Raw genomic sequence first — 23,160 nt, forward strand, 5'->3', positions numbered from 1 at the left:
TAATTAAAACAATTTAAACATGCAATAAACAAACATAATTAAAATGTCCAGATTTCTTAATTAAACACTTAGTAATTATTTGAGCTAAAATAACTAACTCAACTAATTAATTTATTCCGGCAAATTAAATTAAAAGAGCTAAAGAGCTAATAACGAGCTCAACGAGTTAAACTGAGCTTGAATGAGCTGACTTGAGCACGAATGAGCTAACTTGAGCTCGAATGAGTTGAACCACACGAAAAGAAATTCAAATGAGCTAAAAATTAGCTTCATCTTGCACTTGGGGCCCTCGTGTTTAGGCCAATCTCGACGGCGTTGGGTTGTGACATTACATGATGCGATCAGGATCACATCACCTAGAGCTCAGGCTTCAATGTGGGAACAATTTTCAAGTTCAGACTCTAATATGGGAATAATTGTCAATGTTCAGAGATTAACTTGAATAAAAAAAAGTTCAAACCCAATGTGAGAAAAAATTTTCAAATTCAAGCCCTCATGTAGGAACAATTGCCAAATTTATAACCAAACTTGGACAAAAAAAAATTCAAACCCAATGTGAAAAAAATTGTCAAGTTCAGATTCTAAATAGTGATTTAATCCATAAACAAATAATAACTGTATTATATAAATTCGAGTTAATTAAATGTTGAATAGGGATATATTTTTAGGAAGATTCCACATCCAAATAACAAAGTAACCAATTTGGAAATAGAAGGTTGGATGATATGAAGGCAAACCAATGAAAATGGTAAGGAAATAAAGTTAAGAGAAGAGAGAGAAAATGGGGTTGGGTTTAGTAAGGCTTTGGTTGTGATTCGGTCACCATCTCGTTAATCTTTGTTAAATCACGAGGTCCACCATGATTGGCTTCCATCCATATTTTTCGCTCTGTGCTTGTGATGGTTGCCTTAACAGCTCAAAGCCCAGGCAAAGTGGCAAGCAACCTAACACATATCGCTAGTCAATATGTTTTAGACATTGCCTTTTAAGTAACACATTCACTAATATAGTGAGGAGTTGATGGGGAAAAGTCTTCCCAGTGTTATTTTAACCTTAATTCACTTTATTTTTGTTCAAGTTTAATTCAAGATATGAGATTAAAATTTTGTTTAAACCAAATCATATTTGTAAAGTTAAACTTAAACTCATTTTAAGCCTGATCATATTATTTTTTAATTTTTTTTAAAATATTTATATTATTATTAATTTAATATTTAATAATTCTATATATTTTCTCATTTATTAAAATTTTATATATAGACATCTTAGCATTTTGTAATATTTACATTATAATATTATATATTATTATAGATTTAATTTTTATGTGCTATAATACAATCTTAGGAAGTGGGGCAAGCATAGACCTTTTATGTTCGAGCCTGAGTTTGGTCATTACTTAAAATGGGTCTAATTTTTTTTTGTCTACTCTATTTTTTGGATATAATATTTTTGCCCAAATCTTTCTATATTTTGGATGAGTCTTAAAGCTGGTGAGTAGTCTGACCCATGACTAGGTTTAGTTAGGAGTTGGTAGTGGCTTCATTTTCAAAATTTTCAAATTTTCACTTTAACTTTCTACAATTAGTATAGGGTCAATGTCATAATTGGCCTCTAAGCTTTTATCTAATGTGTAATGTGGTATCTATACAAATAAAATGCTCAATTTGTTGTCATGTGCAATTTGATACATGAACTTTTATTTGATGCAATTATACACATGAAACTTGTATTTTTGTTCTTATGTATACATGAAAATCTGATTTTAATTCAATTATACAATTTAAAGAAATGAATACATATATTTATTTTCATATTGGATTAATATAATTATTTTGTATGTAATATTCAATGTAAAATGGTGATAATTCAACAATGTTGTTAGTGATTTGAAAATTGAATTGAATCAAAATCGATGTATAAAATCACACAAAATCAAAGTCCATATATAGCATTACACATTGAATCAAAATTCATATATAATTTTGATATTTATCCCTTTTTAATTTTTTTATATAATATAATATGATATGATATAAGCGATTGTGGAATTTTGTTGATAGGAACTGGATCAATGAAATGGTAGTCTTGGGCCTTGGCTCAATGAACGTGAATGTTGACGATCTTGGCGAAAGCTACTTTGCAGAGTAAATCCTATAAAATGACATAAAAAAAATATGTTACTTCAAACAAGTTTAATTAACAAATAATTAATTTCAAGTTTTTAAAATCAGTCCGTTCGATTGAATAAAATTTTTAAAAATTGTAAAAATTAAAATAAATAAAATTGATTTAAACTTTGATTCAATCAATTTTTTAATTTAATCCAACTAAATCTCTTATTTTAAATGAAATTTTTTAGTCCAACTAATCTTAACCGAAGGTTGAGTTGGATTGAATTAAGGTGATTTGGATAGACGGTGTATTTATTTACGGTTAGTGTAGAAATATCGATGACGGTAAAATTAAATTTTATAATAATATTGTAACCTGAGATAAAAAAAAAAGCTAAACATATTGTATCACACACATTACAACAGTTAAAAAAGGTTTAGTATTTGATTTGAAACAAGAATCATAATTAAAAAGGGGATCTCACATCACAAATTTTTACGGTTACGAGACATCTACCTTTCAAAATCATAACTAAACTAACCCATTCAATCACTGCAGTTCCTGATTGGTGCACCCCCCCCTAATTAATTTAAAAAGAAAAAACACACAGAAAATGAAAGAGACCCATCTTTTTATAAACCTCATCAATGTACCACCCACAAGATTAAAGAGCCTGGAGGAGAACATGGACATATATATAGTAGCTTATTACATAGAACCAGAGATAAAAGCATGGACATGACAGACGGTTGATATCTACAGATAACTGAGACATACATAACAGAAAAAAACACCAAAGGGAAGAAGAGGGGCAATCTCACAAACAAATCCCTCCATTCTCTCCCTTTTTTTATTTTTTTTTCTTTTATTATCAATGGATCGATGATATCCATAACAAACAAAGGTCTTAGATAGGATGATAAACTGAAAACCGTGAGTGGCAACAAGACACACTCTCTGACAGTTATTCAGAAGCTTCGACAAAGAAAAGGAGCTCGCTTTGCCCATTCAAAGCAATTCCACATTGGTCTCTTTCTGCATCTTCCTTTACTTGTTGTTGGGGATCGAATGGTTTCTGCTTCGTTTCTGCTCAGCATTTCCCACATCACTCGCACATCCTCGTATTCGCAAGTGCTTATATCTTTTCGAAGCTTCATATGAGCTGTTTCAACACATGATAATATTGGCTAAGAACAGAGTATGAATTTTAGCCTTTAATTTACATATGTCAATCATCCATTTCCCTCTAAATTATTTCTTTGATTCCCATTTATTTTCCAGAGATTCAAGAAAAAAAGCAAAAATTTCCTTTCGTCATTCCCCCCCTGTTAAGCATTCAAGATTAAGAATTCAACAAACCCATCAGATAGAAATAGCTGTTCCACAGTTTATAAATCATATACGAGCCAAAGAAGAACCATACCTCAAAAAAGGCTAGCAATTAAAGGTAAGGGAGCCCAAATCCATGTAATTCCCACATGCAAATTCTTGTTCTTTACAATTCAAGTTTATAAACTCATTTCTTTAAAACTTTAACACCAAAATCTTAATCCAAGTTGTCTGATAACGAAAACATTTAAATTGAAAAAGGAAAATAAAACTGCTCAGACAAGTTAAATGCAAAAGCAAAAAAAAAAAAAAAACAACTTTCTTTTGATCTGAACGGAAATTGAACATCAGCAAATCGGCGGCGAATGAACTGAGACTAACCACTTTTACGAACGCCGAAGCGGGTGGCGACACCGGTCCAAACTCTGCGAATTGGAATAGTCATTCTATCAAACACCTGCATTTTTATACCAACCGAAATTTCCTCTTTCTCGTCCAGCTGAGAGGAGAGAGAGAGAGAGAGAGATACAATTCCTCCCAGAAATTTTAAAGAATAAGAGATTTGATTTGAACTCCCCTGCAACACCCCCAAAAAATAAAGATGTAAAATACCAAAGGAAATTGTATATAAAAGAAAAAGGAACAAAATTCAAAAGTGTAATATTAACCTTCTCTTTCGTTCTCTGTCTTTATTCCTTTCTCACTTTTTTTTCCTCTCTCCTCTGGAAATGCCTGAGCTCTCCGTCCTGTATTTTAATGGCTTCTTTTAGGGGAATGGAAAAAAAAAGAAGACAAAAGTACGGGATGACGTCATCGTGTCTTCGTGTCACTTCCTACCCGTTGGGGTTGGGACCTGTTTTGGATCCAATGCCTCTAACGGAAATTCTGCTAATCGATACTGTTGTGCTTTCCTTTCTCTCACACGTGGGGATTTCCTATTGGTTTCTTCTTTTAATGTATCGTACAGTCACGTGGGTGTATCATGTTATTGGACCCTCCAAGGTTTTACCCGGAGAGTTTTGGCGAACGGTTTTAGAGTGGCGCGTGGAGTATTGCGCTGAACTCGGGACCTGAATGAATAGTCGCGTGGGGTTAAACGCATGAGTAAGCGATGGAGGGAAAGTAGATGGAAGGGCAGGCGAACGTCAGGGATTGTATGTGATGGAAGAGGAGCTACGTGTCGTTTGAACAATGGTTTGTTGGGGAATAGAGACGCGTGGTGCTATTTTGCTGGAAGTCTACGTTAATCGAAGTAAAATATCTAGCATTTCTTTGACCTAAATAGTAACACAAGCATTTGTTTAGTCGGAAAAAAACATTCAAAAGGTTTTTTTTTTAAATAGTTGCTAGGGTTTTGACTTTAAATATTTATGATAAAATATCTTTTCAGTGTATACTGTTATTTATGGTAGGGTTAATGAATTATTTGAAATATGAATTTGGTAATTATTTTGATTTTTTAGAGTTAGTTTTTGAATTTGATAATTATATTTTTATTTTTGTCTAAGTTAATTTTTAATATTTTTTAAAAAAGTTGGTTCAATTGACATAAACATTGTTTCCAATACAGGAGGATGTGAGTTCAAGTGTGCTGAAGTACATTATCCTTCAATTTATGAGTTGAAAAATACTATAAGCAGTTCAATACATTGTGTTAAAAACAACAGAAATGATCAAAATTTATAATACGATTGTTCAAAAAAAAGTTGGACCTAATTTCAAGTTTCAAGTTGGGAACAATTACAAAATTTAAGAATTAACTTGAACAAAAAATTTAAATCTTATATGATAACAATTGCTAAGTTTAAACCCCAAATAATACATTAACCGTTTAGGAAAAAGAAAACCATAAACATAAATTATTCTTTATGATTCCAAAAGCTGGGTATAATTTATACTAAATTCTTCTTAAATCAAATACCTAAGCAAAGGCCTTTTTACTTGAATGTAGTGAAATATGTAATTATTTATTAAAATAGGTATTTGTTAATTTTGATTTATTTATAATGTTTTTGAGTTAAGTTAAAATATCTAAGAATTAAGGTGTGATTTATTGTCATGCATTCTACTTAATAGTAGTTAATACTATCTTCATATTGGACTCAACTTTTTCAAATTAAATCTTTACTTTATTGGTGATAGAAATAGTCTTCAGGTTGATTGCCGGTCACAACTTCTTCAACAATATTTTTTTAATTTTAGTCTATTTTAGTGTCTTTTAGAACGACTTAACTTACAGAAGAAAATAAAGGTAGTTTAAGTACCGCTTGTACTAAAAAAAATTTAAATATATAAAAAAGAATTATTATAAAGTGGGAGAAACAAACCTTTAGAACAAAAAGGAGTTGTGATGAAAATTTTCCAATAATACCATCTCTCTTTGTGATTACTTTTGTGTGATAGTGATGACATTACATGTTTGTTATCTTGCACCAAATTTGTTCTAAATTCTCTTTTTCAGCTAATCACTATGCCACGCCACCCGCATACTCCTGCAATATTGCTTGGATTAAATAATGAAACTCGCTTTCATATTAAAAAGATCATAAATCTTAACTGACAGCACGATGAAGAAATGTATGAATTCGTAAAATAGGAGTTAGCCATTGAGTACACCAACCTCCTTCCCTGCAATTCTGAGCCTTTACAAGGAATTTATGAGGTGGTTTGCTCATTACTCAAATGCTAGACGGAACTAAATCAACTTTAGTGACAACCTTTCTTAATAAGAAACTATAAACCCCCTGTTTTCAGGCCTTTAGAATTAAGCAAATTCCCATTTTGGCAGCCATTAACAGAGAAGACTATATTTAATGTAAGGCAATATTGAAGTATCCATAACCATACAAGTAGTGGGCATCATTTTCCATTTACTTTCTGTTCATCAAGCATGTGTGTGTATATATATATGTAAAAGTAAACATCAATCACTGAAACAAGAAATGACCTAATCATCATCATATAGTAACCTCCCTTGGTGAAATATGCAATCAGTTAATTACTCGACTAAAGAGATGAAGCCATTGAAGATCAAAGTAGCAGCAATCGTTGTAGTTCTGAGTTTGTGTTACGCATGCGTCATAGCAGAGCAAGCCAAAAGGACTTACATAGTTCACATGGACAAGTCCAACATGCCAGAATGTTTCACCCATCACTCCCTATGGTATGATTCATCTTTAAAATCTGTCTCAAAATCAGCATCTATGCTTTACAGATACGAAAACGTAATCCATGGCTACTCCGCGAGGCTCACACCTGAAGAAGCTGAATCTCTTGGAAAACAGTCTGGAGTTCTCTCAGTCCTACCTGACGTTAGATATGAACTGCATACAACTCGAACACCGGAGTTCCTTGGATTAGGAAACAACAGCGCTCTCATCCCCACCACTGCTTCAACGAGTGAAGTGATTGTTGGCATATTGGATACTGGAGTTTGGCCCGAGCTGAAAAGTTTCGACGATTCTGAGCTTGGACCGGTGCCATCAGGGTGGAAAGGCAAGTGTGAGGTGGGGCAAAACTTCAGTTCATCAAGCTGCAATAAGAAACTAATTGGTGCCAGGTATTATTTACAAGGGTACGAAGCTGCGTTGGGACCTATTGATGAAACCATGGAATCAAAGTCTCCAAGAGATGATGATGGACATGGTACTCACACAGCAACTACGGCTGCCGGGTCAGTTGTGCCTAATGCCAACTTACTAGGATATGCTTCCGGGACAGCACGCGGGATGGCTTCACATGCCCGAGTGGCCATCTACAAGGTGTGTTGGCTTAATGGGTGTTTTATCTCTGATATTACGGCAGGCATGGATAGAGCTATTGCGGATGGTGTCGATATTATGTCAATGTCAATTGGTGGTCATATAACAGAGTACTATCTTGACATTATCGCCATTGGAGCATTCACAGCAGCTGCACATGGAATTTTTGTATCTTGTTCAGCAGGAAATGAAGGACCTGAAGCAGGCAGCTTGTTAAATGTTGCGCCATGGATAACAACCGTTGGTGCTGGAACATTAGACCGTGATTTCCCAGCCTCTATTACTCTCGGAAACAACATGAGATACACCGGGGTGACACTTTATAATGGAAAACAGTTATCTAATTCCACGGTGCCACTAGTTTATGGTGGTAGTGTGAGTAATTCCAGTAATGGAAGTCTTTGCATAGATGGAAGTTTGATTCCAGAAAAGGTTAGGGGGAAAATTGTGGTATGCGATCGAGGGGGGAGTGACAGGGTTGAAAAAGGAGTGGTGGTGAAGGCTGCTGGTGGTGTAGGGATGATTTTGGCAAACACTTTAACTTTTGGTGAAGAGCTACTTGCCGATGCACATCTCTTACCTTCAGCAGCCGTTGGTCAGATAGCTGGGGATTCAATCAAGAAATATATATCTTTTGATCCCAATCCAACAGCCACAATTGGTCCTGGAACCACAATGTTAGGTGTTCAACCATCTCCCATGGTTGCAGCATTTAGTTCTAGAGGTCCGAATCCGGTCACTCCAGCAATATTTAAACCAGACATTATCGCACCAGGAGTCAATATCCTTGCAGGATGGACTGGTGAGGTTGGCCCGACCGGGTTGGCCATCGACCAAAGGCATGTAAAGTTCAATATCGTTTCAGGCACATCAATGTCTTGTCCCCATGTTAGTGGTTTAGCTGCAATTCTCAAAGCTGCTCATCCTGAATGGAGTCCAGCAGCCATTAAATCTGCCCTCATGACCACAGCCTACTCAACTTACCCAAATGGTGAAAAGATTAAAGATGTTGCCACAGGGGGACCAGCAACACCGTTTGATTATGGTGCCGGGCATGTGGATCCAATCGCAGCCCTCGACCCTGGCCTTGTCTATGACACCACCATCGATGACTATCTTGGTTTTCTTTGTGCCCTGAACTACACACCTAGTCAAATTAAATCCACCACGCAAACAAATTTCACTTGTCAGAAAAGCAAAAAGTACACCCTGGGAGATTTTAACTATCCATCCTTCTCTGTTCCCTTCCAAACTGGGTTGCGCAGCACCGTGAAATATACAAGGACCATTACAAATGTGGGTGTACCAGCAACATACAAGATTTCACTGTATTCGCAGACACAAGCAGTGAAAATGTCGGTTGTGCCAGCAATATTAAGTTTCAGTGCACAATACGAGAAGAAGAGCTATACAGTGACATTCAGAGCTATTTCTATGCCACCTGGTTCAACTGGCTTTGCCCGTCTGGAATGGTCCGATGGTAAGCACATTGTTAGTAGTCCAATAGCTTACATCTGGACATAACAGGGCTGTCCACTGCTGTCTCTTGCAGTATAATGAACCCATCTTATACTAATATTATAGCAATGTAAGGACAAGGTGGGTGAATAATTGTACAGTGACCTTCCTGTATGAGGAACTGGCATATGAAATTATACTAGATTCCTAGTTACAATTTGCCTTCTATGAATCTTATGATGCAGTATTAGGGATCATCCTTCGATCCAACGAGTCATATTTTATTATCTAACTCAATTTTATAGTATAATTAATTGCATATGATAGCACATAATAATAAACTTGAATTATTTAAAATTATTTTGAATTTTTTGTTGTATACGAATCGAGTTCTGCGCACCAAATAAAGTAAGGGTATAATTCGTGAGATGGCCCCTGAATTTTGAAAATTTTATAATTATGTCCTCGTAATGAAGCATGATAAATGCTTGGCATTTATATTTAGGCCAAACTTCAATCCCCAAAATCTGCTATTCCTATGCCTATGCTTATGACCGTCCTTTCTTTCCTGACGTTTTAAATATAAAGGTCTCCGTCTCTCGCGCTTTTTAATTTCCTCTTCCTTCCAAATTCAAATCTTAATAGATTTCTTTGATCTGCGCCTTCGGTTCCGGAATTTTTATAGGAACTTAAGATTTTTTTTTTCAAGAAAAAAACTCGGATAATGCTGATTGGTTTCATTTAATTGTTATTAATTGATTAATTAATTGAAGCCGAGGTTTCTCCTTCTTCTTTTGAAATGGCTTCGACTCTTGATCGGTGGGAAAAAGATCCCTTCTTCGCTGTTGCTGAAGAAGTCCAGCAATCTGCTGACAGGTAAATAACTTCCTTTTCTTATTTAGGGTTCTCTTACTTTGAATCATGAATTGGATTCCTAGATTATAAAATTAAGATTTAGAATTTCAATTAGTCAATAACCGGTTGAAATTTTGGTTTTTTTCGCGTTTCATAGGATGGAAACGACATATAGGACATGGATACATGCGATAAAAGATGGTTCTTCTACATGGAATTTAGAGGAACTTGGCAGGGATCTACATACTGCTCTTAGCACTACCAAATGGCAGGTCATCTTATGCATTCTTTCATTTTTCTTACCACCGATTGGTTCATGAATTGGTTCAGGATTTAGAGAAATTGAATCTGTTTTGCAGTTAGAGGAGTTTGAAAAAGCTGTTCAATCGAGTTACTATGGGAATTCAAGTGAGGAAGCAAGAGATCGGCATCGTGAATTTATAGTAGCAATTAAGAACCAGAATTTAAAGATTGAAAAATATTTACAGGAATCAGCTAGTTCTGAGGGTAAGACACCAGTGCCTTGGGTGCATTTGGATGAAGGTGAATGCAATGAACTCGCATTATTTTTGTCCGCACCGCCTCTACCCAGAGACAAGAAGCTTCCTCCTAAGGTTCATGGTAGAGCTAGTGATCTTCGGCGAGGAATCAATAGAGAATCAGCGCCAGATTTCTTGAAGAATGCAAGTCAGTCTATTGAGTTCAGCTCATCTGAGGTTAACAACGAGAAGTCATATGGGCATAGGAGGACAGCTAGTGCTAGTCCTGACATTGGTGCTTGGAAGATTGCAATTGTTGATGACGTTTTACAGCAAAACTCTTCCAATGGTCAACGCTTTATTCCACCACGAAGGGTGCCAAGCTCCGGTGCCCTGAGTTCCACGGAATCTGCAGTCAAGGGGCAGTGGTCAAAGAATGGCATCAGGAAGTCGGCAACGGCTCGTCATCAAGAGTCTGATGCAGAGTTTTCGAGACCTCCTGAGTTGGCTAGGGTGAATGTCAATCCGACTTCTGTACTAAACTAAATATAGTTTTTGATATTTATTAGTTTCGTCCCATTAGTGTTTATAAGTTTCATCCCACAGGGCAATGATGAATGCTGTGAAAAGGGTAGCGGTTGTGTAGATTGCAATGATAAGCAACCTATTGGCTGGTATGGGGCTATTAAAAGACGGCTTCAAAGGTCTAAGCATCAATTAAAAAATAGTCGCCCCACTCAAATAGCAATTTGGGCTTTCCTCGTTATTTGCTTGATTGGTGAGCTTTCCTGAAATTCTCATTAATTTTTTCTTCCTTTTTTGGGTTTGTTGATCGATATTTTCTGTTTATCTGTTTATGGAAAAAGTTTATATGCTCTTCCTCATTAATGCATTTTTTTTATATATTTTCTTTATTAGTAGAGGCATTTCATTCTTTGGCTGTTTATCTGTGCTTTGTTCTACTTAACTTGAATTGTGAATTCTCATCGCTATGGAGCATAAGAGCAATATATTGTGCGGAGTGACTGCAAGTGAAGAACATGTTCCCCCTAAGACCAGTAACAAATAGAAATGCATATCTTAGCCCATAGGACCTTAGATTCCTTATTTCATGATATTAGAACCAAGATTAAGTGCGTTGATGCATTGCTGCAATAAAGTTAGTTGTTTGCTTCGCCTTTTTGCAGTATCATTTGAAATTTAGTTCACCAAGTCTGAACCTGATTTTATCCTATATGCAGTTTTGATTGTATTGCAGACAATATGAAAAGGACACGCATAATCCTGGACCGGCAATTTACAGTCGGCGGCAAATTATTTGGTTGAAAGTGGTTTGAGGAGTATATGTTGTGCATATTATGCTTTCAACGGAATCTATGCCCGGCTACATCTTGGGTGAAGGTAGCATGATGGAAAGCAAGAGCACCTTTTCTTCCTGCTCTTTCCCTCCACTGCTTCTTGCCTCTTCCTTCCAACTTCAATTTTTCCAATGAAGGGCAGGGCCCTTTGTTCAGTAAGGATCAGAGGGATTCTAGAGTTGAACTGAGGCTGTCGGATCATTTAATAATATGTCATAAGTCCCTGTACCCTTCGTAAGTTTGAAATTTAGTCCATGTACTTTTATTTTTAAGAATTTAGTCTCTCTACTTTACCGGTTTAAAAATTCAGGTCCAATTATTGGAATTATTTTGTTAAATTTAGATTCATTACAACATTTTTTTTAGTTATATTGGTACCAAGTGAGTATTTTAAATAAAAATATATGGATTAAATTTTAAATTTATGAAGAATACAGGGACTTATGGCATATTTTATTTTAAGTCCTTTTTCCTTTTTGGATAGTACATTGTATTAATACAACGCTTGTATTTTTCATTCTCCCTTTAACCAGCTTCTTCATTTATATATATAGATATATATTCTTTCTTTCAATTCAAGTTGTAACATAGTAGGATTTTTTTTTCTTTTCTGCCAGATTGTTTTCCAGTTGTAATGATAATTGGATATGATAACTCTCATTCTTATATAATCATCAACAGCAATAACCAAAAGGACAAGTGAAGATAAAAAGAAAGGAACAACACACCATCATTGTAAACATTCTATGCCAACAATTATTTAAAGGGAAGAAGGGGCATGTTGAGGTTGAACTTGAAAACCAAATTGATTACAGCACTTATGAGCTTGGTGTGAGGTATCTGTAACAGAAATAGGAACCAGCAACCAGGAGTGGGGCGGCGAACTCGACGACTGCAGCATATTTAGGCGTCAGGTCATCCTTGATAACGAATGCACTCATCTCTTTCTTTTTGGGCTCCTCGGTTGAACCAACCTGTTCATTATTCTTTAAAGTGTGACCCTGGAGAACACCAATCTGATACTTGAGGAGCAAATTCTGAGCCGACTTGCTATGTCCGATATCGTTGAATTCTTTCGTCGCATCCTTCCCTGCTGATTCCAACAACACCTCTTCTCCTCCTGGATGTTCTTCCAGGAACTTTGTTACGTTCAGAACCTGAAAGAATCAGTCAAGTCTCTGATTATTTATCTACATAAATAAGTAAAGATAATTGGGTGAGTAAAGACTAAAGAGAGCCGGGTTACTCGGCCATCGATGACAAGCCAACAGTCGTTCTTGGATTTGTATCGAGACACTTCTGAGAGGGTGTAAACTGTGTGTCCAGCCATTGTTGTTGTAAACAAAAAACAAAAAAAAGACTGAAAATGGAATGGCTTGTGCTTACACAAGGGGGAACGTGGTTTATATTAGAGAAGTGAGGATGGATAAAAGACAGATGGGGTTGAAATTAGGGTAGCAAAGGGTTTGTCTCTGCAAGCCACCTGCCAAACTTGGTGATGGAGAAGAGGAGGATATGCACGTGATGAGTGAAACACCAACTAAGATTCCTCGGCTGTGTATCTTGTGAGTTAATAATATATGTTGTTGTTAAGTGAGGTGTAGCTACAAGTTGATGAAGAAAACAACTTGGAAGGGTAGGCTGGTTAGGTAACCCACTTAATTATTTCAAATAGGACTTATAAATTTAAGGCAAAAACACCTTTCTAGTCCTTACCAATTTCAGAATTGAGCAAACTGGTCCCTCTCATAAAAATTGGAATAATTTAATCCCTATTAATTTCGAAAGTGAGCAAATAAAAACAATTAATGTTTTCTATCAATTGTACCTAATTTTGATTGGTATATTAATAAATTTAGCCTTTGATGTTTATATATTTTGTGTAAATGTTGACAAAATGTGTACATTTTGTAGGTTAAATTTGTTAAATCATAACCAATTTGACAGAATATGTAAATATTGTGGGCTAAATTTGTTATTAAATCAATACAATGTGTGAATTTTGAAAGTTAAATGTGTTATTATATCAATAAAAAATATGAACAAATGACGAAAACATTACTTTTTCGATTAACTATGGAAAGTTTATTAAATATTAAACAATAGTTAATTACTACTTTGTAACGCACCACCTCAATCTCTTAAATTGTTTTTAAGATTTATATACTTTTTAAGTTGGGGGTTTCATATTCAAGCTTTTAATGTAAATGTTAAAACCTAGCAGAAGCTCTTTGACTTTTTTTTTTTTGAATTTTTGAAATTTAAAATATAAAAAAGGTTTTGTTTTGTCTAATCAAGAAGCTTTATTGTGAGGCTTAGAAGGTAAAATATGGATAAATTTGAGTAAATCCACGGGGAAAAAGAAAGGGAAGCATTCAAGGCACAATCTTGAAAGCCTTCATCTTATCAATCCAAGTGATTAAAGAACTCTTGGAATTCCGGAAACCCAAAAACCCATGCTCCTTACTCTTATTCATACACAATATCGGCGACTCCATCGGCATCATCGACAACAGGATATCCACGAACCACCAAAACCCAACCTCCTCCAACCTCGTCTTCTGCAACCCCTTCTCATTGACTATCTTTTCCCACACACTTTCCTTCCCTTTCATCATCTCCTTCAACCCTACATTCTTCCCTTCCTCCAACCCATATTTCTCTATCCCAAACTGCTCCGCTAACACTTTCCACAAATGCTTCCACTTGAAAATATCCCCATTGTTCACGTTAAATGCTTCGTTCTTGGCGTACGGATCCACCGCCGCCCATATCTGATGCTCCGCGATCAAATCCGCATCCGAAACTTCCGAATAACATTCCCATGTGACTTTGTTTCCTGGGAACAGTAATGGTTTCCCTTCGTATTTACAAATGGCGGCGTAAACGCAAAGGGTTCCGACGATGTTCATCAAACTGTAAGGCGAAAACCCAAATATAGTATTGGGTCGGTGTACCGACCATGTTAATCCTTGTTTTTTCTCGATTTCTTGTAAGAGGATGTCTTCTTGGACGTAGTAAAAGTTGGGAGTATTTAAGCGTGGCAAATCTTCGGTAAAAGGTGGATCATGCGGTTCGATTTTCCCCGACGTTATGTACTCGAACGATCCCACGTAATGCTTGGCTCCGGTTTGGAGGCAGATATGGCGGAGATTGGGTGCGTTCAGGATCAAGGTATGCAACACGTTGCGGAACATCGAACCGTTGATTTCACAGTTATCGGTCTCAGTGGTTCGATTGACCCAGCTGACGTAGAAGATGTGTGTGACATCGGTGAGTTGGGAGAGCTTGGATTCGGTGTCATTGGGATCGGAGACGTCACACTGAATGTACTCGATCCGATGCTCGGCGTGCCAATGAGGCCTTGGGCGACGAGCCACCCCGTAAACTTTCCATGGACCGCCAGGGGTGTCGGATAATGGAAGGATTTCAGCCAAGCTGTTGCCAACAATGCCGGTCACTCCGACTACCAACGCAACGCTCTGGAAACTTTTGGGTGTTTCATCTTCCCCGAGTTTCTTCTGTAAAAGTTAGAAAAGAATAAAACAAAAAATAAATCAGCAATTTTGTAAAGCCTTTTGCGCAAACTATTTAAGGCATGAGAGAAGGAAAGCTTGCCTTAGCAGCGCCAATGGCACCAGCCCACCACCAGCTCATTTTTCAGATTGAAATATATTAATCTATTTTGTTTTCTTAAAATGATAAAGTGTGTGTGAAGAATGGTTTTCTATGGCGCGCATTTCTTGCAATGTTCTTTAGATGCGCTATAAATTAGGAAAATTAATGCAAGAAGGAAAATGTCAAATTTTATCATTTCTTCATGTCTTTGAAATTTTCAATTCAATCTGAGACAGTCGGCCTTTTTAACCCCTTTTTAGTTTTTATCACTTACTTAAAAAATTTCTAATTTGAAAAATTTTATTTTAATTTATTGATTTATTCAAAAGTTTTTTTATTTAAGTTATTAGGTTGTTAAGTTTCTTTTTCTTAAAAAAAAAGTTAACGATTTGACAGTCAGCATAGTAGATTAGTATCCATCAACGAGTAAAAGAACATAACTTAAATCCAAATTGATTTGACAATAAATGTCGAAGATCAAAGAAAAAACTTGTTTGAATTTGGTTTACAATTACGTGATCTCCAAAGTTTTTGATGAAAAAATAAATTGTAGGATAGGGAGGGAAAAAGAGTTTTCAATTGGTGCAGACAGTACGATCAAATAAATACATATAGCATTGATTTTAACAATTCAATTATAGGTGCCGAGTGCACCAAAAAAAATATTCCTACGCCTAAAAAAGTAAATAAATAGTAGTTATCGTGTTGCACTCCAGGTAGCTATGGTGCCCACAATGTGTGACCATCTATGAAAAATAAAAAGGGGAAATTAAATATGATTAAAATAAAAATAATAGAAATAGCTGTAAAAATAAATAGAAATTAAATTAAATCGAATAAACATATGTGATGATATTCTAGTTTAGGCTTGATTTTGGTTTCAATTTCAAACGGATAATTGATAGTAAGTATTTTCCTTCAACTGATACATCATTTATAGTGGTCGAAGACGTCTCAGAGCACCAACTCTTCCGTATGCAAATTAATTGCGGGAATGTCCAACAACTAATCATTATTGAACGAAGAACCACAAAATATGCGTCTACGATTTAGTTCTTCGGTAGTCTTACGAATTAAAAAGGCCCAACTTAAACCAACGGCCTCAACTGTATGGATCGTTTAAATTCGATTGCTATTTTCCTCGACAGATCCAACCAACCACTTAATTGGACATGTCAATGTATTCTTCTAACTATATGATTTCAGATCTCATGGGTCTTTTACGGATAAATGATTGGGAATTTAGTTACTCATGAAAATAAACAGTTTTAATGATAAGATAAGATAATAAATAAATGAAGGAAAAAGGGTTGCGCAAAAACAATGGAGAAACAGATTAGTGAAAGTTGGAATGTCAAATTGATTTCAGGCGTCTCTTTCCCCTCCTGCGCAATGTAATAATATAAAATAAAACCAGTCCTACTTTGAACTCTAATGTTAAAGAGTTATCCAACAATATCTTTAAGATAACATAATAGAAAATTAAAATATTATCCTAATGATAAATTAAAATTATTATTTTTATAAATAAGTCTCCAAAATAAAAGTTTTTTTAAAATAAATCATTGTCCATCAATTTGATTCTCAGCTTAAAATTTTTACAACACCCTGATTCTCGACTCTTTTATTTTCTGAGTTTGCTTTTGCACTTAATCAAAAATCAAATAATAAACTCAAAATTAGTGTCATTTCATTCAAAAATTTATAAAATAACATGTATTATCAAATTCTCCCCTACTTAGTCTATGTTTGCCTACAAATTTTTCTTGCATTTATCAATCTAACTATGCCACAATCATCCAAGTCAGTTCAATTACCATAATTCTCAATTCAATCAAACAAATGGACATTAGTAAAATTTCGATCTTACAACTATCTTCCTCAAGCAAACACGTCGATTCACAATTTAATTAAGCACACAATTATTAAATATTCTCATAATTAGGCTCCACTACATCAATTCATGCTAAATTTCCAAGATATAAACTTAACAAAAATTGCAACCATAAACAACCAATTGTCCCATTTCTTGTGTTTTTTTTTTCGAAAATTAAAAAACTTATCTAGAACTTCACTAAATATTTTAAAGCAATGAAGGATGACAACCCAAGCACTTGATCACGCCTCGAAGCGCGTGCTCCAAAGCTATGGAATCAACACAAATACAATAAAAAGTATAGTGGTGTACTGCAAGTGTGACAGGTCAGCTGTAATATTTATAAGCGTTACAATGGAACATTTCGAGTATTTTAATGATCGAACCCAAGAGAATTTGGGTGGTAATATCATCAACAATGAATATGCATGCAAACAAGAAGTCTGGCTACTTATTCACTAAGTATCATATTATGACAAAACGTTACCAAGGGTTAATTATGCTATCTAACACTTAGAAGTACAAAATTGCTAAACAATCAAAAGTGTGCAAAGAAATCAATCCAAATAGCTAAAGGTTGACTTCCATGTTGCTAAGTAATTCTTAGATTAGGGATCTGGAGGGCTCAAACTCCTAATTGATTAAATTTTACCTCTCGGTCACTATTTTACCTAATTAGACAATTTAGTTTGTTTTATCTTTCGATCTTACCAAATTAAATCAAGATAATCGAATTGGTTCTCAATAGGCTCTCCTCTTGATCTCACCTATCTAAATGTTCACATAGAGGCGTTAATTCTAAGTTTTGAAGTTTATTCGATTTAGTCTAATTTTTACGATTTAGTCTCTAACCCAAAACTAAATATGAAACATTTTCATCAACCAACCACCATAAAATTTAGTTACTAGCTATCATCAGCACAACAATATCAGCTAAATACATCCTTAAAGGATTCATTAAAGAAAACATAAAAGCAAGGTTAAAGAAATCTTAGGGGCTTTTGGTGGGTTCTTTGGAAAAGATGATAGCAACAACAATGGAGAAGAAAGCACCGCCAAAGTTAGGATTTTTACACTTTTAAAGGTGAACAAAGTTGAAATATATTAAAGGACTTGAAGAGAAATCAAAATACAAAGGACTGTTTGAGTATCTAATTGTAAATAGAAGAAAAACTATAGTAAAAACTGATAAAACTACCACTAAAACAACTAAGCTTAGAAAAGTAAAGAACCTAAACCTAAAAAAGGAGAAGAAATTAACAACTGAGCTAAAAAGATGATAGAAAATGTGTCTACTTTAAGTTGACAACCAATATATCTTTTATACAGACAAAATTTGAATCCTAACATTGACAAAATTTCCCTTAAAATATGTAGGTTGACTTGGGTTGGTGTTGGACAAAAGACTACCCCTATAGTATTTTTCATCTCGCCAAGCTTTAGTGTCAAGACACCCTCAATAGTGGCACACTCGTAGCTCTAGGGGTCTTCAATGTTGCAACATTGACTAGATGGTATTGCGACATCCTCGGCAATGACCATGGTTTCTTCACTTCAACAACCTTCAGTGATATCGTGACCTTGGAGACTTGGTTTCATGACTTTTGGCTCAATGTCACAACACAACACCTTTGGTGTCGCAAAACTCTCGATAGTCTACTCCAAGTTGATTTCTTGTTGGAGTCTTGCACTCTCGAGGTAGTGGAGGCTCAAATTTGCAACATCCTAGCATTAGTGTCGAGACACCCATGTCAAATGTAGTTCTCCACAAGGTTTGGCCATTGTTGTACCAACTCAAACACACCATTAGATTTTCAATGACATCATTTTGCCACTTTTGGGTCTTAAAAGTGTTGGAAAAATCTGGTTTGAAACGATTTTCTTACATAGTGAAAAATTAAAATTTTGAAAACCAAGCTGATTTGTGATATTTATAGCAAAAAACCCTTTACCGAAATCGAACATGTGCTTTTGGCTAGACGAATCATTTTGGTTCCCAATTTTCAACAAAATGACCTTCTTTGTTATTTTCGTACCACGAACTACCTTGAGTGTGAGCTTGAGTGAATTCGAATCAAACACAAAACCGGAAATAGTTTACTTTACTTTTAATGGGAAAGCAAATTCTCTCTCAATAGAAACAGGTAGAATTGTTATTCCGAAAAATAAAATTTATAGTTAGAGAATAAACTTTCACTATTTTCGAGCATAGTAACAATATCTCAAAGTTATGTAACACTTATTGTGTATTTAGCCTTACCCGTACCATCTATTTATAGTGAGAAGAAGTGAAACTCTTGTTGAATTAGTAGAAATCTATTTTGATAAAAAAATAACTTCCTAGTTGAACTAAGAGAGATGGGGCTAATAGGGTGTGATTCCCCTCATATGTATTATGATGAGAATTCAGGCCTCTCATGTATTGAGTCAAATTATTTGTATTTCCTGAACTTTTAACTAGACCTGTCAATGGGCCAGGTTCAGGCCGGGCCCACAAAAAAATTTCAACCCACTTCCCAGGCTCGGGCCCGGCCCGACCCGAAATATGGGCCTGAGATTTTGCCCAGGCCCGGCCCGGGGAAAAAATATGAAGCCCGAGCCCGGCTCAGCCCGGCCCGTTTTTAATTAAAATTAAAATTATATTTTTAATAAAATTAAAACTAATTATTATTAAAATTAATTGTTAGTAAAATCATCAAATTATTAATTATTAATTGCATTAATTGTTGTAACAAAATTTAACATTTGATTAGTAAAATTATTAAATTATTAATTGAGAAGACGGGGAGATTGGCATTGGAAATGCAAAAACAAAATTTTCCTTGATCTTCAGAAGAATAAATCAAACATTACAAATTTTATTTTTGGAAATCCTACCTAAGTTGACCAAAATAATAAAATGCACTTGGGCTGGTTTTTGGATGTTAATGATTAACAAGCATTTACTAAAATCAGATGCTTTATCACCTGTGTTTTGTTCCATATTGTATTTAAAAAATATATATATAACTTTTTGCCTTTGTAAAAAAATATTATATATATATGAATACTAAATATGGTTTATAAATTAATTTGATTAGTAAAATTATCAAATTATTAATTGTTAATTGTATTAATTGTTGTAACAAAATCTAACATTTAATTAGTAAAATTATCAAATTATTAATTGTATAAAACTAAAACTATTATATTTTAAAAATAAAAAATATATATTTAATATATTTTTGGGCCGGGCCGGGCCGGCCTGAGCCCGGGCCAAAAAAGTTTTGCCCGAGGCCCGGCTCGTTTTCTAAACGAATTTTTTTAATTTTTATGAGAAAATATATTTAATTTTTTTGTATTCAACGGATTCACAATGATCAATTAATTTAATTCAATTTTCAAACTTCAATTATTTAATTAATCAATTAAATAATAATTTGAAAAACCTTAAATTAATTCTCAGATCATTTTCATACTTAATGAGAAAATCACATTCATTTTTAAATGTTTCCCACTTTTCTAACTTCACGATTTCTATTAATTTATGTTGATTTAATTTAACATACAATTCATGTAACTTGAAATTACATAGGAATTGAAAGATTAAAGTTGAAAAGTATCAAACTCTTTTCTTTATTCAAGTTTCGTCCATGGAGAAAAAGATGAAGAAATATCAATGTGACATTTTAACTTTTAGCTTATATACTTTTAATTAAATCATAATTATTTAATTAACCTTTTATTAAGTAAAAGTTAATTACAATTAGTCAGTTAGTGGATATTAACGTCATTCCACTACCATTTGACATTTTAAAATGGGTCTAATGGTTTAATTAGTCTTTGGGTTAATTAAAAATTTATAATGATTAATTTTTACCTCTTTTATAATTTAGTTCTTATATCACAATTAACTATCCAATTAACAAAATTAAGAGATCAAACTTCAATTAAACTTTATACTAACCTTGTAAATATTAAATAATAATATTTATGGGCTCGAACATTGAAAATGGAGTTCCAAAACTGCCATTTCCGACAATATTAAAAAATAGGTTGTTACAACTTAGTTAATCCACTATTAACATCACCAGCCACTAACACTCACCTTGGCATGATCTAATTTCTATATCAAACCTTAATCCATTTTCTAATTTAAAATCTATATCGATTGAACTTTACAATTTAGTCCCTAAACTTTAAGTAATCACTAAATTATCTTTCCAAAATTTAATTCACCTATATAATAAGTGTGCAATTACCTTTGTTTAATTTTTTACGGAAATAGGGTCTCGAACCCGTAATTTTTGCCACCACTAAAAACCGGGTTGTTATAAATTTGATAACTTTTGTGTATTTTTTTTGTTTCATCGTTTTTTCACTTGAATCATTGATTTTTTTTTTAAATTTTTTGGGTTACCAAAATAAAAGTAAACCTAAAAATTGGGTAACCAAAATGAAGTGTAAATATAATGTGACGTGTACAATTAACCGTCATTAAAGATTTAATGTTTGAGTGATTAAAATGAAAGTTCCCTAAAAATTAACTAACCAAATTGTTAGGCTTTCATTTTGAGTGACAAAAATGAAAACACACTAAAAATATTTAATGTAAAAATATATATAAAAAAAATAGTCGCAAAACAATAATCAAAATCCAAGCCATCCTCACAATTTCTTTCACTGTCTGCATAGGTTTTGTTGAATTTTTTTCAACATTAATTTTATATTTGTTCAATTCTTTGTCCGTGATATATTATATTATTTAGATTTTATTTTATAGTTGATCCAACATATATTTCGCCATCTAAAAGAAATTCTCGAAATCTTTAATCACAAGCCAGTTTTATGTATATATTCTATTTATCATTATCCTAATATTGCTAATATTATAAATTTATAATTATAATATAAAATTATTGTAAAAGCCCATTTTTGCCCGGGCCCAATATGGCTCAACAAAGCTTAATAACCCAAAATAATGGATCAAAAAAACCCTTGACCCAAATCAAGCCCAAAATCAAACAAATCAGAAAAACCTAGGGTTCCTTAACCCTCTTTGCGCCGCATGTCTCCCTAGCCTCAAGAGCCGCTGCTTTTGCCCAATGCCCCCTCGCGCATGCCTTCTGGCACCACCGTCGGCCTCGTCTGACACCTGCAGAGGGAAATAAATACAAAGCAACAGGAGAATTCGGCGAAATAATGGCAAAAAGACAAAAGATTAGAAATAGAGAGACTTGTAATTCGGGTTATAAAAGCCCCAAGCACTGTTTGCACTTTTTCTTCTTGGATTTTCTTTGTAAAAACGCACATCAGAAATCAAAAAAACCGAATAGATTTTTTAAAAAAAAGGTTGAATCTCTGCTATTTCCTCTGCGTTTATTTATTTATTTTTGTGTTTATCTTATTTTTTCTCTTTCTTTTGTAAATCTATTTTAAATAACTAATAAAAAAATCAAAAGCGAAAGAGGGGGAAGAGAAACTCATCGGAGTTGGCCGTGACCGCGCCGCCAGTGGGTCTCTCCTCCGTCGCCCGATTCGGGTCCAAGGGGGTCGACGGTCTCCCCTTCATTTCACTTCTCGCGGGTTGAGAGAGCTTGGCTCTCAAGGACGCCGTAACAGGGGCCGAAGGGCCCATCGTTTTCCGTCGTCGGCCGTTGGCCAAGGCGGCGGCGCGACCATTTCGTTACCAGAGACCATAAGTCAGAGGTGTGGGGAGTGTTGAGAGATTGTGAGGTTTTTTTTTACTTTGAATGGCTGAAGGAGTAAAAAAAAAAACTTTAGTTTTTATAGAGAAAGTGGAACGGTTGTGCATTCTATGCCCTAATGGGTAATTTATGAATTTAGTCCCTCCATCTTGCGCTGAAGTGCAATCTAACCCTTTTATTCTTTTAATTGCGGCCATAGAATTTCGCGTCTTTTCCAATCTGGTCCCGCGCAATTCAATGCGCATACGGGACGGGGAATATTTCGCAATCGATCCCCCATGTCCTCAGCACCTTTTATTTCAGCCCCCTAGCCACCTGTTATATTTATTTACAATTTCAATCCCCAGATTCTGTTCCGTTTCCATTTTCATCCTTGGTTCTTTATTTTATATATATATATATTTACTTTCCTTTTAAATTATTTTGTTTATTATTATTAGTCTCCTTGTTCATTTTGATTTCATCTTATTTTCTTTTTTAAATTGTGTAGATTTTTATATCATTTCATTTAAGCAGTTTTATTATTTTATTTTATTTTTTTTCTTTCTCGTATCATTTATATTAGATCATTTTATTTATATATATATTATTTTAAGTTTACTGACATTTCAAAATTTTTTTATATAT

At 34.4% G+C, this 23,160-nt stretch overlaps 4 protein-coding genes across 5 annotated transcripts; 2 read left to right on the plus strand and 2 right to left on the minus strand.

Annotated features, from left to right (window-relative positions):
• The first annotated feature begins 6,239 nt into the window (after positions 1 to 6,239).
• Positions 6,240 to 8,874, plus strand: LOC107910312 (subtilisin-like protease SBT1.7). The gene has a single exon (XM_041088517.1). It carries the CDS (start codon positions 6,426 to 6,428, stop codon positions 8,724 to 8,726), a length of 2,301 nt encoding a protein of 766 aa, XP_040944451.1. The 5' UTR covers positions 6,240 to 6,425; the 3' UTR covers positions 8,727 to 8,874.
• Positions 8,875 to 9,173: 299 nt separating this feature from the next.
• On the plus strand, positions 9,174 to 12,058 carry LOC107910309 (uncharacterized). 2 transcript variants are annotated; one of them, XM_016838123.2, is made up of 5 exons: positions 9,174 to 9,536; positions 9,673 to 9,787; positions 9,875 to 10,507; positions 10,601 to 10,772; positions 11,236 to 12,058. In XM_016838123.2, exons 1-5 carry the CDS (start codon positions 9,460 to 9,462, stop codon positions 11,259 to 11,261), a joined length of 1,023 nt encoding a protein of 340 aa, XP_016693612.1. In that variant the 5' UTR covers positions 9,174 to 9,459; the 3' UTR covers positions 11,262 to 12,058. The 2 variants fall into 2 exon arrangements, with proteins under 2 accessions (XP_016693612.1, XP_040944452.1); XM_041088518.1 differs by lacking the exon at positions 9,174 to 9,536 and having other exon boundaries at positions 9,673 to 9,783.
• LOC107910311 (cytochrome b5) lies at positions 11,999 to 12,990 on the minus strand. Its single transcript, XM_016838125.2, has 2 exons — positions 12,599 to 12,990; positions 11,999 to 12,509 (listed from the first exon to the last, which is right to left on the minus strand). Exons 1-2 carry the CDS (start codon positions 12,680 to 12,682, stop codon positions 12,171 to 12,173), a joined length of 423 nt encoding a protein of 140 aa, XP_016693614.1. The 5' UTR covers positions 12,683 to 12,990; the 3' UTR covers positions 11,999 to 12,170.
• A 645-nt stretch (positions 12,991 to 13,635) lies between these two features.
• LOC107910310 (3-oxo-Delta(4,5)-steroid 5-beta-reductase) lies at positions 13,636 to 15,117 on the minus strand. Its single transcript, XM_016838124.2, has 2 exons — positions 14,971 to 15,117; positions 13,636 to 14,873 (listed from the first exon to the last, which is right to left on the minus strand). The coding sequence occupies exons 1-2, from the start codon at positions 15,007 to 15,009 to the stop codon at positions 13,728 to 13,730; spliced, it is 1,185 nt and encodes a 394-aa protein (XP_016693613.2). The 5' UTR covers positions 15,010 to 15,117; the 3' UTR covers positions 13,636 to 13,727.
• Between the last annotated feature and the right edge of the window lie 8,043 nt (positions 15,118 to 23,160).

The sequence above is a fragment of the Gossypium hirsutum genome, chromosome D02, assembly GCF_007990345.1.
Source record: "Gossypium hirsutum isolate 1008001.06 chromosome D02, Gossypium_hirsutum_v2.1, whole genome shotgun sequence".
NCBI classification, from domain to species: Eukaryota; Viridiplantae; Streptophyta; class Magnoliopsida; order Malvales; family Malvaceae; genus Gossypium; species Gossypium hirsutum.